The sequence below is a fragment of the Anser brachyrhynchus genome, assembly GCF_964034855.1.
Source record: "Anser brachyrhynchus genome assembly, chromosome: 10".
Lineage (NCBI taxonomy): Eukaryota > Metazoa > Chordata > Aves > Anseriformes > Anatidae > Anser > Anser brachyrhynchus.
In genome coordinates this window covers 6,896,464-6,912,246 of record NC_137705.1, presented here as the reverse complement: position 1 = coordinate 6,912,246, position 15,783 = coordinate 6,896,464, and the positions used below count along the sequence as shown (strand labels likewise).

The following is a 15,783-nucleotide window of genomic DNA, read 5'->3' as shown; positions in this document are numbered from 1 at the left end:
TTTAAAGATGCATCAATGGGAAACTGGAAACAAAGCAGCACAGAGAGCTGCTGTGGATGCATCCTTGGTAGCAGTGCAGGGGGAGGGAAGTGCCCAGTCCCTTGTTTGGCTGCAAACTTCAAGATCTGAAGATCTGGCTCGCAAGATATATTTTTTTAATCTAATTTGGCTCTTTCACCAAGGTTAAAAAGTCCTCCCTAAAATAAAAGAAACACAACAAAGCTCATCAGAAGATGCACAGGTTGAAAAATACAACCCAGGAAAACTGAGCTCAAGGTAGCAAAGTATTCCCAGACCTTGCCACAGCTCCAGCATGAACAAAACCTCGCCAGGGGCCTCCGACACCTTCTCCAAGCTGGGATGTGCCCAACAGCCTGAAGTCAGCCTTTTGGGAACACGGGATTGGGGCCGACAGCTGAAAATAGGGCTTGCGGAAGAAAGGGACAGCTGCAGACAGTAAGCCGAGAGTGCACCAAGGATTTGGGAAAGGACAGGGGGTAACCAGAGCGGGCTTTTCACTTGAGCAGAGAGGAGCAGAGGATGAAGACCTGAGCTTGTGCTCAGCGGGGAGCACAGCAGTGGGCAGGCCTGGCTCTGCTCCGCCAGGACAAGAGCGCTTTTCCCTGCCCGTGGGTTCCCCGAGGGGTTTTGCTGCAGGTTTCTGTGCTCAGCCCCTGCACGTCACTGATGCCGGGGATGGAGGCAGGGGCTCCACATGCCCGCTGTGCCCCCGCGAGGGGCGGCCGCTCGCTGGAGCTGCCGCACAATGCAGCAGCGTGGTGGTGCAGCGGTGCAACACGGCGCGGCTAATTGCCGATGCAAATGATCCGCGGGCAGGCAGCAGGAATAGGAGACAGGCAGCGGGAATAGGAGGCTCTGCTTCTCGTGAATCCTCGGCTTCAGATGCGACAGCATCGCCTGGGGCTGTAGTAAAATGTACTGGAGGGAGCCTAGAGCAAGGTGATGGGTTCAGGAGAGGCACGCGAGGGGCTGCTTCTCCAGGGCTGGCCAGCTCCTCCGAGCTAAAAGTAGGAGGAAAACCGCCGTTGCAGTGCTGCACCTGTTTGCAAGCAGTGGCTTTGTTCCCCGAGGCAGGATTACCCCGATTTCACTGCCGCTCAGACTCTCAGGGAGCATCACTGCTCCCCAGACAGGTGTCTGCTGGCAGGAGCCAGCTCCCCGACTCCGAACACACGTGGGGCAAAGCCCGAGACTCGCTCAGCAGGGCTGGTTTAGTGCTGGCAGCCAGACTTCGAAGCGAGTGCAGCAGCTCCCGCTCCGACCGGGGAAAAATGTGCAGGCAGAGAAAAGAAACGTGCCAGCCGCGTACATCTCACACGCTGGCTTCTGTCTTACCGAGGGCTGAATTAATCTCCGCATACGACACAGAGGCGAGCGCACAGGGTCTGACATGCCCGTGATTTGCGAGGGAGCACACCCCGCGCTTCTGCCTCTCCGCATTAATGCGAGCTGACAACGGCACAGGCCTGGGCTCACGTGACTTTAATCAGCGCTGCCCTAAGCCATCAGAATCACATTAATTATTTCAGGGCTTTCTTTTGGGAGGAACAGAGAACTCGTACGGAAAGCGGGAGCCTTCTGCTCAGACCCTTGGCGAGGCTCTCGCCCAGCTCTGCAGCAAGGCGGCGGGCGCCCAGCTGCAGGTTTTGGCACCCGGGGGGAGTGTCGGTGAAGTTTCGCATGGTCTCGCAGCACGGCAAAGACCTCATGCACTGTGCTTCCCCAAAGCTCTTTTTCTCCCTTCCTCTCATCAGCAAACTGGAAACTTTCAAGCTTAAGTGCTCTATTCCCTTTAAAAATAACGCATTTATTTTCGTTGCATATAAATAGCACGTTAATTTTTTTTCTACAATATCATGCACGGAGCTTTAATGACACTTTAGCTCACAGCTAGCACGCTATTAGCTAACATGTCATCCGGCGAACAGCTTTACATGGAAATAAGATCAGGCAGGACAAGAAAATGCCCGATTTTTTTCTTTGTAATATCAAAACTCACACCTGCAGCACAATCCTGCTCAGAAGGAAAATGCCTCCAGAGCAAGCACTCGGAGAGCTGCCTGCATTCACATGAAACTGCAAACACGCTCCGGTCGGGCTTTGTCTTTCTCGGCAAGGTACATGCTGTCACGTTCTGTCAATAATTCAGCCGAGGGTGCTCGGGAAAACTCAGGGAGTTAATGGAAAAGGTCGGTGCCTACAAACACCCGACAGAAACCGCTATCTGGCAAGAAGGTGGAGCCTCCCATCTTTCCAAAAGGAAACAATAGCTCTTTTTTTTTGGTAAGTTAAACAGGAGAGAAGCTCATCTGCCAGGGAAGGGGATCTGTAAACCTGAGGCTTTATTTGCAAACCAGCCCCTCTTCTGCACTGCATCCCGCTCTCGTCTCCCCATGCAGCACAAGCTGCGCAAGGTAATCACGGCTGCAACAGAAAGACAACTTAAAGCCATCAAAGCCCGCAACGAAAACAAACCAAACTCACCCCCTCCTCCCTCAAAGCAGACAGACAGACAAAAATAGTAGGTGAAAAAAAAGTGCTTACCGACTTTGGGCTCTTCTTTGGGACCGGCAGTCCTGAAAAATGGCAACAAGGGAAAAAAATGAGCGTTAGCAGCGAAACGTTACCTTCCCTCAGAGAAAAACCGCCTAGGTGTTTTCATCCGAACGTGGCCATCTGCAGAGTTAGGGCAGCTTTCCCTCTCGCGCCGGAGTTCCCAGTCTGTTCATATCGAATCAAAAGCCCGGGGAGAGGCAGCGCGAGCGCGAGACGGGAGCGAGGGCGCGGGGGGAGCGCTGGCGCTGCATTAGCTGTGCTGCCTTGCGCCGCAGCAGCTGGCAGGCTGCGAGAGAAACCCACAGCCCGCGGCAGGCGCCGAGCGAGCCCCAGCGCCTGGGCAGAATCGCCAACGCTCCCCCCCTGGCTTAACGGGAGCCTCGGCTCCCAACGAAGCCGAGGATGTTTGCCTTTTGACGCCATCGCCTTGTCGATTTTACCGGGCCAATCACAGCAGCACAGGGGGAACAGGTTGATTTTTTAAAAAGTATTTCTCTGGAAATAGATTTTTTTTTTTTTTGGAAAGAAAAACCTACATTGGCTCGAGCTGGGAGGTGCCGGCTGGGCAAAGGAAAACAAAAGCACACGGGGGAGTGAGCTTTTATCCCTAAAAGCGTGAAAGCCGCTGAGAAAACACGTTTCCTTCCTGTCCATCCTAAGTACAAATCTCTGAAGCCAGAGATTTGATCTGTTAGCTACAATTTCAGGGAGCTGTGGCTTGAAAACAACGCTGCCAGTGTCCTGACCCTGGGGGGGATGCTAGGGAAGAGGGGGGCTTACACAGGTTGGAGGCGATGCAAAGGAAGGAACAACTGGGATGGCCCCAGAGAAGGTTTTTTCAAGGACAATTCTGCATTTTGGAGCTGCCTCTTGCTCGCTCTGTGATGAGCGTGAGCCAAGGAACTCAAGTGGGATTTGTACTGACTACTTCTGTGTGGCTCCGTTCCCAGCAAAGGAGACGCTTGTCCGGGGGAGTTTACCCCCAGTGCAGGAAAAGCTGTCTCCTGGGCCCGCCGCACATGGTCCTCCTCCTCCTCTGCTGCCGGAGGAGAGGGAGCCCCCCCATTTTGCTCTGCGTGGCACTCCAGAAAAGAACCATAAACTAAAGCACAGATTACCCTCCACACTAAGTGCTTAGTAATTCAGACGTCTGAAATCTGCTTTTGTCTTTAGGATGTGATTTATGTGGCATTTATGCCACATTATGTTTTCTACTTCATGCATTTTGTCTGTGCTAAAAACCATGCCCTCGTCTAACTTTTGCACAGAGAATAAAATAAGTGATGCAAGCGAATTACAAATGTGCCTAGGAAGAAGCTCATTTTAAGGTAATTAGGGAAATGTTAGTTCTGAATAGGGAAGATCCACAATTAAAAACGATAAACAGAGCTCACTGCTGCCTGCTCGCAGACAGGGCTGAAAACTGTAACGAGCATTTTAAATGAAATGTTTTCTGCTTTTGAGGAACATCCGCGCTCTGCACGTCACCGCGGTGCGCTCCCAGGCACAAGCAGATACCCCTCCAGGCACTGATTGATCGAGGGCCATCGAAACATCAAAACTGTTTGAACTGAACAACTGAGGCTGCAGCTCCGTTTCCGCTGGCAGTGACTGGGTTTGCATAATAGACTTAAAGAGTAAAGCACTAATAACATACACGGCGAGCCACATTTGTAACAGGCATCATTTATCATAGACAGAAGCACACGGACAGGAATTCTCTCTCCCCCTCCTTCCACATGCATGCACACACGTTTACTCTTCCCTTTCAAGAGATGCTCTTCCCTATTAAATCAATAGGTAGGACAGAGCTCCTTGCATGCACGCACCCTTGGCAGACCAACATGAGCCGGAAGAAGTATTGCAGCGATTTAAATGTCCCTTGCAAAATATAAAGCTGAGATGCAGCTGGGCCGTCAGTTCAAACTGTACCAGAATTTACTGTATTGCATCACAACCATTAAATGTTAAAATTTACTAACTATGAGCTACCGAACAAACCTTTTCTTCACAGTTTGTCGTTAATTTTAACTTTTCCAATCTAAAAGAGATGGAAAATGGTTGAAAAATGATGGAAAATGCCCACAAGGCCATTGTTTGGCAGGTCCTTTAGAGGCTGATGAATCTTAACGGTGTTACTGCTCTGTACCAGTGTTTGCTGCAGAATTTGCAGTAATTGACTTTTTACTAAAATAAGTGGCTGCAGAACACGTTCACAAATATTGTTAGCTGTACGTGGGACAGGCTTACAGTCAGGGGAATGACGTGCCTGTACATTTTCCTGTAACGAAGTTATTTATTCACCTAATTAGGGACTCGGTTCTTGACGCAGCAGGCCAAACGAGCAAATGATAGGTGTAACACGTAGTTTTCATGCTCAGATGATGGAAAGGATGTGCTATTTAACAGTGACGAACGCAGGGCGCTTGCATAAGCCCCAGCTCCTGGGAGCGCCACAAGCAAGGAAACGATGAGCTTTCCCAAAAGCTTACAGCATACGCAAGTGCCCACGCCTCTGAATTCGGGATGGTGTCAACTCTGAATTACAACATTCATCTTTCTATTACGTTAACCGCATCCCATTGCCACCCAGGCACTGCTCATGCTGTGCCTTGCCTGGTTGTGTGCATCCTGGAGGCTGCCCATCCTCTCCTGAAGCCTTCCCATGAGTTTTCAGAGCTAGACGGACCACACGTGGACTTAACGCTTTGCATCTCCCTGGCATTTCTGCCAATTTTTGGTGCTCAGAGTCACGGCATTCATACCCCCAGCTAGAGAAGCCACAAGGCTTTGCTGCCTTTCCCCGCTCAAATTTGACAAGGGAGTAGCAATGGTTGTACCAACACCGTGGGCAGTGCGGTTCCGCTGTGATTTAATCCACGTGGACATCTCCAACCAGCACGGTAAATGCATCTCCTAATCTTGGGGGCTTCTGGAGGTGCAGATTAGAGAAGACGGAAGGCAGAGCAGTGCAAGCGAGCGGGGCTGGTGTCATCGCAGAGTTAACAGTGTTTTAAAACAAACCGGCACATCTGGTAAACAATGTCAATATGACCCAAACCCCCTTGAATGGGCTCATTGTAGCTACTTACAGAATGTGACTGGAATTAAATTAATTAGAAAACACAAATTACTCTCCTCTAAATAACAATGTAATAAAGCAACTGCTTAATGAAAAATACCAGTGATCAGCGAGCAATCCACAAGCACAAAAAAAGGGATTGTAATCACACTAAATTCGCAGACTCGTCAGTAAGGGAAGAAAGGCTTCATACAAGGTTAGTCAAAAATGAGTCAGATGCAAGGATCTAAATTAAACTAATTATCACAGAGATTATTACATTTATCTTAACAAAACCTCTCTCTTTTTTCTCCAGTACTCCCTAAAGCTCTATGTACAGCTGGCTGCATCCATCTGCTCAACTATGTTTTGTAACGCAGGGAAAAAAATGCAAATCATTAAGCAAGTTTTGTACCATGACTCCAGCATTCTTTATGCCTTTACCCATCACGGGCAATATTCTGCTGTGTGACACCAAATTATGCTGTGAATGATGCAGTGCACGCAGTAAGGTTGCAAGCCAGTTCCTTTCATATTATTCAGCATGTGATAATTTTGCAGTCTTCTGCGGTAAACCTTTTGGTGCTGGGAAGCTGTGAGCACCCCAACCCTACACGCTATGGGATCACGGGAGAGCCCAGGGCCAAAACAGGGAAGTCACCCCCAGGTGTTGCTGTTTGTCACACGCAGTGGTCCTCAACTTATACAAGAACATTTTCTCAACCCCTTTTGTCTTTATGCAACCAAAGTAGCATGGGCAGACCACAACACGTGGCAAATCCTGTTTCACTGAGCACGTACAGATCGTGATATTTAACTACAAACCTGTACCATAACCTGGGCCGGACTCTGGTGACAGACCTCAGAAGACCACAGATGTTCAAAAATTACCCAGATGGACACCAAACACATCACATTTGAGACACAGTGGATTAAAACGATCAAAGGCTGAGTCTTAAGGAAGACATCCAGTCATCCCCTCTGTACAGCTCAGTTATGCAAACGTCAGTTGGAGCGAACACTTCTCCCTCTACCACCAACAAATATATATATTTATATACATGTATATGACACACATATATATATGTTGTAACATAAATATATGTAGATATATGCACACACACATAAAATATAAATATATATTTATGGTATTATACTTATATTATCGTATTATAGGTATGTATTTCAACGGGATCCAGCTGAAGTTGTAACAATACCAGTTCGCACAACCCATCCACAGGACAAAGGTGCTTGAAAGTCGCTAAGAGCCCACCCAGAACCTAGATATATCATCTTATTTATTTTATTGCTAACAATCTCTGTGGCAACTGCTCAACACTTTCCAGTGTTTGGGTGTTTTTGCACATGACGAAACAGAACAACTGAGACAGGATCTTCGCTTCCCATGACTGTTTAACATTTCCAATCTGGACACCCTGTGGACCACCTGCATCCTACAACAAAAACGTCATAGGTGAGCCCAGGTGAAGAGGCCACCCATTTGGTTTTGCCTTTGTGTGGTCTGCAGCCCAGAATGCACAACAGCTGAAAATTAGGGGGAGATGAATAAAAACACAAGAAAAGAAACATTTCAGATTGTGTCACAAGGTTAACGTTTGCAGAGAAAACATTCCTGCCTGGGAAAAAAAATAATAACTAGCTTTCTAAACAGTGCTGCTTACACTGTGCTGAATAAAAGCCAAAGGCTGTATCAAAGGAAACAGACACTGCGAAAGATGAGGGGTAAAGTACCGGAATCAGGGGGTACACAACAGTATATGGCATTGCACATTGATCACTGTTTTCTGTGTGCAAAAGAAGGAACTCTAAATAATTAACGCTAATGGCCATTAGTGCTGCTGGGGGCAGGGGAGACGAGGTGGTAGTGACAAAGCAATCCCCTTGATTCTGTATAATCCGTTGCCAAAGAATTTTTAATAAAGGACAAAAACTATCTAACAAAAAATGGAGGGAAGTTGATCTTTTCCAGAGTGAACAAAGATCAAGGAAACGCACCAGAGTAATTGGCAGCAAGAGACCCAAGTCTGCACACAGCCGTAAGGAGCTCCACCAAGAAGAAAACCCCTGCCTCCTTCCTGGACAACTTTCCTGCCCATCATTGTGATCTGCATAACAAGAGCATCGCTGTGCTAGCAAGAAAATCAGCTCTGCAATGCAAGCTTTACGTGAGAGAATAATTCACACTGAAGGAATTTAGCCCTGCCATAAATCAAGATTGGTAGCTATCAAATAAAGTGAAAAATGCCACGTTTCTGATGCTAATGTTGAATGCTAATGCTAGGAATGGGTTGTTTTCAAGAGACCATCTCGGGCATTATTAACCCACTGGCACTAGCAAAAAGCATAATGAGGCATAGTATATTATCACCATTAACAAGAATTTCAGCTTTAGGTGCTCTAAAGATGTTTAATTGTATTAACTTCAATTAGTCATTCTCGGTCAGGATGCAAAACAATTCCCTTCATTTGCAAATCCAGTCATATTTGCAGCATCTCAAACCAGAACTGACTGCAGAAGTGATAAAGAAGATATAGGCCAATAAAATGCTATTTAATTACTACAAAAATATAAATTTAACTATGTAGTAAGATACATACGGTAAAGCCAAGACAGTAAGATAATAAAGTGATTGAGAATTAGTGCAACCATTACCCATCCAGCCAATGGCTGGAAGCATGTCAGCAGTTGTTAGAATTTTATTTATGAAGCTCATTAAATGAAGAGTTCTTCCTAAAGCTCGAGCGGTTGAAGTCATTTGCTTAAATGAAAATCTCTGTTAATATTTAAACAAATATGTACATAGACATTAAATTTCTTAAACATCAGGAATTTGAGAAGGTGAACACCGGAATTGGAAAGTAATTAGAAACCTTCGTGTCCTTTATACATATGTGCAAGCGCATGTGTACATAATATAAATTTACATGCGTACACAATATCAATTTATATGTATTTCCATATACTAAAGTGGCTATGCACGAAGCTACTTACCCTTTACCACAAGCCCACAAAACCTACGACTTGCATGCTTTACTTTTAGAGCATGTCACATTTTTTTCAGTGCGCTGCAATTTCTGTTGTCCCTGAAATTAAGTGATAATAAACCAGGGGTTTGATTTCTAGCTCGGAGAGGCCCAGTCCCAAATGTCATCTCCTCAGCTGGCTGTCCCAGAGCATGGCCATGCGGGCACCAAAGGGAGGTGACACCCGGAGGCCCATCTCAGGTGCCTCTCCAAGCTCAGCACGGAGCACGCTGCTAGAGGAAAAAACTTATTTTGCTGTTGTCACATCCAGAGTTATCTCCTGAGGGTGTTTGTCTTCAGACTTACTGCAGCACCGTTAAAAGGTGTAAATCCACATGCTCGAACCTGTTTGGTTTACGGCAGGTTCTCTTATTTCATATTTGGTCAGCAGCTCGTACAAAGGGGATGCCTGCAAATAGGGCCCTCCTGGCATTAGTTTGCTGTTGCAATTAATAAGTAACATCCCTTAGTAATATGATAATATTTACAGCATGCTCAGCCAGATTCTGTCCTGGGGTATGCACATGCACACATTGCACAAGACAGAATTTTTTTACTAGAGGACAACAGATTTGCCATGACTTTATCAATTTACAATACAGTTCTCTATAAAAATGGATCAGTAACCCAGTATACTTCGATATCTGTAACTGTGCATCTCAGAAACTAACCCTTGAGGATAAGGATGGAGACAAAACTTCTGGGACCCTTATCCGCCTGCCACATCCCTCCCAATATCACCTTCCTGTGTCCCCAGCATCCTCAGCCAGCTGCGCCAGTGCCCCGAAGCTCAGCCTCCTCCACCCAGTTCCTCTGGTCTACCTGCCTGCCAGCTCTCCCAGACCGACACGGCACGCTGCAGGCTCCTGGCAACACAAAAGGCGCCGCTTTACCAGGGCCTTAAGGCTGGTACAGTCCTAATTCCTACCACCATCACACCTGATCAAGGAAAAGAAACACAGAAAGGAAGAAAAAGGAAATCCTGATGCTGGGTAGGGGAAAAAAATTAAAATCCACAATTAAATTCAGAAAAGACTTAGAAACAGAAGGGTATATATTTAAAAACAATCTGTCTCAGAACAAAACCATCCACTAGTACATTATAACACTATCCTTCTTCCTCAGTTTTGCCTACCTGCTATTGCTTTTAATGACTCTCCAAATGTAGTTAATTACAGTGATAAACAAAGCCCTTTCTTGGATTTCTGATAGCTCATTAATTCTGTTATGACTGGTTATTATAATGCCAAATCAGGGCAGCAGCCACCGCACCCACCTGCAGCGTGGCTGATAAAAACTCCTTATTTACAAGTACACTCACACCCAAATGCCACACAGGCAGCACAAACGGGTAGGAGGAAAAACTGGGTGGAATAAAACCCTCTGAGCTGCACAGCTCCAAGTCTGCTCCATTTCCTGCTGTGCAAATCCTGATGAAGATGTGGGAGGCACATCCCTAGTTAAATCTGCCTTATCTAATGCCTAGCACTAGGTTCTGCTGTGCCACCTTGTGTTACAGCACATCACATTTGATAGAGACCAACGCTGCGTGGATTTGAGTTGCTCCACTTCTACCACTTCGGCATTTAATACCAAAACCAAATCAAAACATGAGGCGGAAAAAAAACAAACCCACAACTTTCAAAACCTCAAGCTGGGGAGAACAAAAGGCTTTGGGAAGAATTTCAGAGCTCTCGCCTTCCATTTGCTAAGCAACCCCCAGTTTTGTTCTCATCTAAGAACGAGCTGCTTTCTGACAGATAAGGCGGTTCATGCAGTAAAACATCCCGATGAGAAGATTTCAGACATTTTTTCTTCCAGCGTTCAGCAATCGCTTTGGTATTCTTACTGATTTTAAAGCAGATCCAGTGCCACAGAAAGGCAGCCAAGTGTGTAACGTGCACAGCGCCGCTATCGCCTTGTCAGCGTGCAGCATTATGCGAACCTGAAATGATGTTGTTAATCCAAATATGTTAATCGCTCATCTCCTTAATAATCAAAGTACAGGTTTCCTCCTGGCCTCCAGGCACACTTCATGAAATAGCTCAAAACTTTAGGAAATTACCTCAGCCCTTAAAATTAAGGCAAAGCATGTTAGCATGTTACAAAATGCCATGCAATGAATCAGCAACCGCTCGGTGCTCTTCTGCCCTTCCCGGTGACTCTGGAGCTCGGTGACACGCATGTCTGGGGGACACATGCTACAGCACAGAAAGGCCGTGCTGCCACAGAAATGCAGGGCAACTGATGCAAAACTAACGCTGACCCAAAAAGCAGATTTCCGGCATCTCTCCATTTGCTTACTCATTTCTAGAAGAGAACCAAACGGAGTTAATGAAGGGTAGCTGGGGGGAAAACACTTGTGCCTCCAATGTCGTACAGATCAGAGTCAGCACATTGCATGCCCCACACCAGCAAGAGCTGGAAATTCTGCAGGCAATTAAAATGCCCACATTCCAGCAATGCCCATTTTCCTTCCTTATCAGGATTGCAATAAAATATAAAGCCGTTGTTTTTTGGAGTCAGGTGCTCATATATGCATTGTTTGAAGTTTCTTAACCTTTGGGGTTTTGAAAAGGCAATTAATATGAATACTAGAGGCTTGAGGTAAAAAGACAGAATAATACATATTATTTTTATATCTGGAGTTTTGGGGCCTTAAATGAAGTGCTTGGGCTTACTGAGGTCGATAGTTGAATTTGTCTCTTCCTATTTCAACTGGATGCCTTGCATTGAGAAACTCCAGCATGACCTGGTAAGGCTAATTAATTAGTTCCTGCAAATGCACTGTTTGTATCAACATTAGTAATGCACATCGAACACTAAGGTGCCTCAAAAAGCAACCAACAATTATCCTTTGTGGCTACAGGCATTTGTAGGCATTCAAAACCTTGCTGAAACCCTACTGCCTCCTGGAGTCTAATGGGAGCCTTGCCATGAACTTCGGCAGCACCAGAACTTCATGTTTTTGGTAAAAACACAGTTGTCCCAAGCCTTGCAAATTCAGATAATCAAAACCAAACGGTTAATGTCGCTAAGATTAACACCTGTAAAGCACTTTGAAGGAGAAAAACACTGCATAATCCCCAAATATTACATTATTTATAAGACGACCTGATTTCAAATGTAAAGTTTGGCTTATTTTTATCACAAAGAAAAACAAGCTCCTGCTAGCTTGCTTTACAAAACCAATTACCAGTGATCAGTGTATTGTGCTGCATAACAATACACTGCATTGCCCCAAAAAGGCACGTCTAATGCTCCGGTGCTGTTCAGAGGAAAATTAACTTGCACAGTGCATCAAAATGCATGCATATAAGCAATCCTAATAAGGGCTATGAACTTCAAACTTGTTATTAAAAATATCACAATGTGTAATGTTTCCTTTATTTCATCTTTTCTTGACTTGAACTGATTTTTGTACCTGCTCCTTGATATACTGGTCCCTAATCAGACTGTAAGAGAATAGTAAATGTGACATCAAAACTTGCTTTAAACTTGTTTTAAAGTCTCATCAACTTTTTTGGCCTTGTTTGAATATAATTCTGCTAAACAGAGAGAAGAGAACAGCAAAGACTGACTCAGTGGATTGGAAAAAAAGATGCATCTACTCCCAGACAAAGGTTCTCCAAACTCAGCTCCTCTCCTGCACCGTAACTCATGGAAACTAGGCAGCTTGTGTTGAAATTATATTAAACCTGATGTAGTGTTTAAGCAATGTGTTTGTACTAGGATTATCTATTTTTTTGAAAACAGAAAGATAACATTGCAAAATGTTTAAAAATATTTCATTTTTATGCATTTTGTAGACAAAAACTTTACTTATCTGATTTCCTTCTTTGAAGGCAAATCTATTTAAAGGAAATAGTAACAAAATTAAACAACAGAAAATGATCGAAGGCAGATTTTTAAATGCCAAATAAGTTCCCAATTAAATCAGGAAATACGTTAAGTCTGGAATCGCAAAGCAATAGCCCTGACATTACAAAAAGGAAAAAAAAAAAGAAAAACAGAAAAAAAGAACTAGAAAAATAAATCTTGGCATTACATATGTACATATATTTCTTTAAACATGCTGTGATTCTCATTTTTAACATAATTTACTAAATAAATACGTGCACCTGTGAGCGATCAAAAAAAAAAAGTATATCCCCACCTGTTATTTCTGGATGGTGTTAGTAGCACTACAATATCAGGTGTTTTACAGTGTGCACGTCAAAATAACCTGCACGGAGTGACAAACTGCTGAGAGCCAGCAGGCGTGAGGGGAGACACCTGAGCAGAAGGTACTGGGAGCACTGGGAGCTGGGTGGTTGACAGAAGGGAAGGAAGCTGAGGCAAGAAAGAATTGAGATGACTTGAAATGGGGTTTTCAGAACCGCAGAGGTGAGCTGAGCACACCATATGGCAGAGAGGAATTAGGTCTGCTTCTGGTGAGGGAAGAAGATGTCACAACGTGGTGGGCTAGGGGGTAGAAGAAACCCACTGCCAGGGAGGGCTGCAGGACGATCCCTACCGGCAGCTCCGAGCTCAGGGAGGTGGATTTTCACGGGGGTGCCTGCGGATCCAGGCGTGGGACAAAGACCCCAGTGTAATGCTCTGCGCCCTCTGTGCTGAGAACCGAAAACACTGCTGGAAACCCTGAACTTTTCTTCCCTTTCCAGAAGTTTTGGCACAGGCAAACATGCTCTGTGGTAACGGTCATCCGATTCCCAGGTTGTGATTTTGTCCTAAGAGCAGTTTGGACTCGCTTTTCCTCTACTTCAGCAGCTGCTAAGGCAGTTTGAGATTTTCTGGCAGCTAGATGCAGAAGTGGCATGACTTTCAGCTCGCTCTTCACTGCAAGCCTAAAGGGCAAACAGAAGTGAGTGGCTTGTTCAAAAGAGTTCAAGCCTCTACTGAATAGCTGATTGCAACTCTAATTACCATGGTTTTACATCATTAGGGATAGCAACTGAAAAGGAGCTCTAACTCCAACACTGTGAGATTAGACTTTTTTTTTTTGGCTCTTACCACTCAATGATTGCTTTCCAACACTTTTGGTGGGGACAGGAAGGTAAAGTTCCCTTTCTGTGGGGGTAGAGGGATCTCAGTAAACAAGTACAAAGACAACATTTTCACTTATAAAATTCAGACTGAGAGGGGTTTGTGGTGGGGGCAGAAAAAAGGGAGGAGATGTCCTCTGAACCCAGCAGTGGTAATGGATCTCACTCGGTTTGGGTACTTGTGCTCAGTGTCGCTGTAACTTACGCCCAAGCATTGTATTTTGACACTCTAGATCTCAAAGAGCAGTCTGATTTCAATCACGCTGTTATAATGTGCATGCAATTATAAGTTGTTATGATATATTGTTTGTAAAGCTTTCCCACCGTGTCTAAAGGATCTTCTAACTCTCTCTGCCCTGGCTGGGGGGTGCCTGAAGCTGCAGCCAGCAGCATACAGAAAAAGACAAAAATCTTTATATTATTGTATTATGTTTCACGGGCCTAAACACAAGATAAATAGAGGGAGAGGAGAAAAAAAAAAAAAGTCCTTCCATTTTAGGCTACTGAAAGACCCTTCGAGTCCAGAGCAGTTGAGTCCAGCACTCATTTTTGGCACACGAGGAAGGAGTTAACTCCTCTCCATGGGAAGTGGTGGAGGTTAATTAGCCTCACACGCCAAGAGTACCTCTGGAACAGCAAGGGAGGCTTCATATAGCTAAGCAGACTTAATAGGTTTATTGCTTTCAAGCTCTGTAATTTCGTTCTGTTGCTATAAACCTCTGCTGTAGTTTTATGTATCGCAAGGACCTTCTTACGGCTGAGTCAAGGAGCAAATGAGCAGGGTTACCCAGCAGAGGCCTCCCCTCTTCTTGCCTCATCTCTCCCCACAACCACCTTCCATTCTACAGAACCCGAAACAGAGATTTCACCACTGACTGCTTTTACATGGAGGTTAGCACTCAGGTGCCCACTGATGGCATTCACACAGGTAGATGTTGCTCAGTCTCCCCTTCCCATAAAACACACGCGGTTCTGAAACTCCAACATTCGTACCATTTATGTCTCGAAAGAGTGATTTCTGTTCCCTGGTTTCATGTGAATTTGGCACTAGGGAAAGCAACTAGAAACTGCACTGATCTGCACGTGACATGTGAGTGACATCTCAACTGCACACTTTTGCTTTGATCTCCGGTGAAGTGGGAACACACCTTTGAGGGGATTACATAGATCAGGCTCAAGGTCTATGCTACTTTCAGCCTTCTGGTCAATAAAGATGCCAGCGAGCACCAGCTGTGAATGCTTGGAAAGGAAACTGCCCATTCAAACCCGCATGCAGACTGCTCAGCCTAAGTCTTGTAACCCAGCACAAAGCAGTCACAGTATCGTTGGATGATTTGTACTGAAGACTAACCTAAAATTGAAAAAAAATAATCCTTTTTAATTTGAGGTAATTTGCAAAATACATCAGTAAAACGTGCAGCTGCTTTCACTGAGACAAATGTTAGTTCTTACCGACCCAGATAAATACAGCCCAGTAGTTTTTGCAGAATAACTTCTTCTGAAGCAGCCCCCTGCCCGCCCTAGCACAGACACAGCTCCCTGGAACAGAAGTCACTTGGGAAGCAGGGAAATTATTCTGACAAAATGTTGCTTTTATTACAAATGGAATCTATGCAGAATGGTGAGGTATTTGAGAATTGCTGATTTCAGTCAATTACTCTGCATCGACAAGATTTCAATGAAAAATGGATTTCAAGTGGCAAACATTACCTTTTTTGGGGTGGAAAAGTACTTTGTTTACTTGGTAGGTTCAATGTTTAAATAACCTTTTTCAGTTACAAATACTCAAAATAAAGATGTGCCTTTTTGTGGCCTTGTTAACAATAATTCTTCAAAATAAATGAGATGTGCAGTGGCATTGTGCATCGCAGGGACAAAAACATCTCCTTAATTCTGCATTTTGCAACCAATAGCGCAGGCAGTTCCATGTAGTGAGGCCTCGAACGGCCCTCCTGTGCTGCCAAGCATCTCTTCCTCCGGTGCAAGCACCGTGTCGTAACCCCTTCAAACCTGCTGAGCTTCACCTTCAGCCAGCAAAGGCTTCCTGCCTCCTCC

At 45.1% G+C, this 15,783-nt stretch overlaps 1 protein-coding gene across 43 annotated transcripts in view; it reads right to left on the bottom strand.

Annotated features, from left to right (window-relative positions):
- MAGI1 (membrane associated guanylate kinase, WW and PDZ domain containing 1) overlaps positions 1 to 15,783 on the bottom strand; it is a 324,072-nt gene that overhangs the window by 33,429 nt on the left and 274,860 nt on the right. For all 43 annotated transcript variants that reach the window (XM_080605680.1, XM_080605687.1, XM_080605681.1 and 40 more), the window contains one exon: positions 2,566 to 2,597. In XM_080605680.1, coding sequence (XP_080461806.1) covers positions 2,566 to 2,597 — 32 coding nt within the window. The remainder of the gene's footprint in view (positions 1 to 2,565; positions 2,598 to 15,783) is intronic.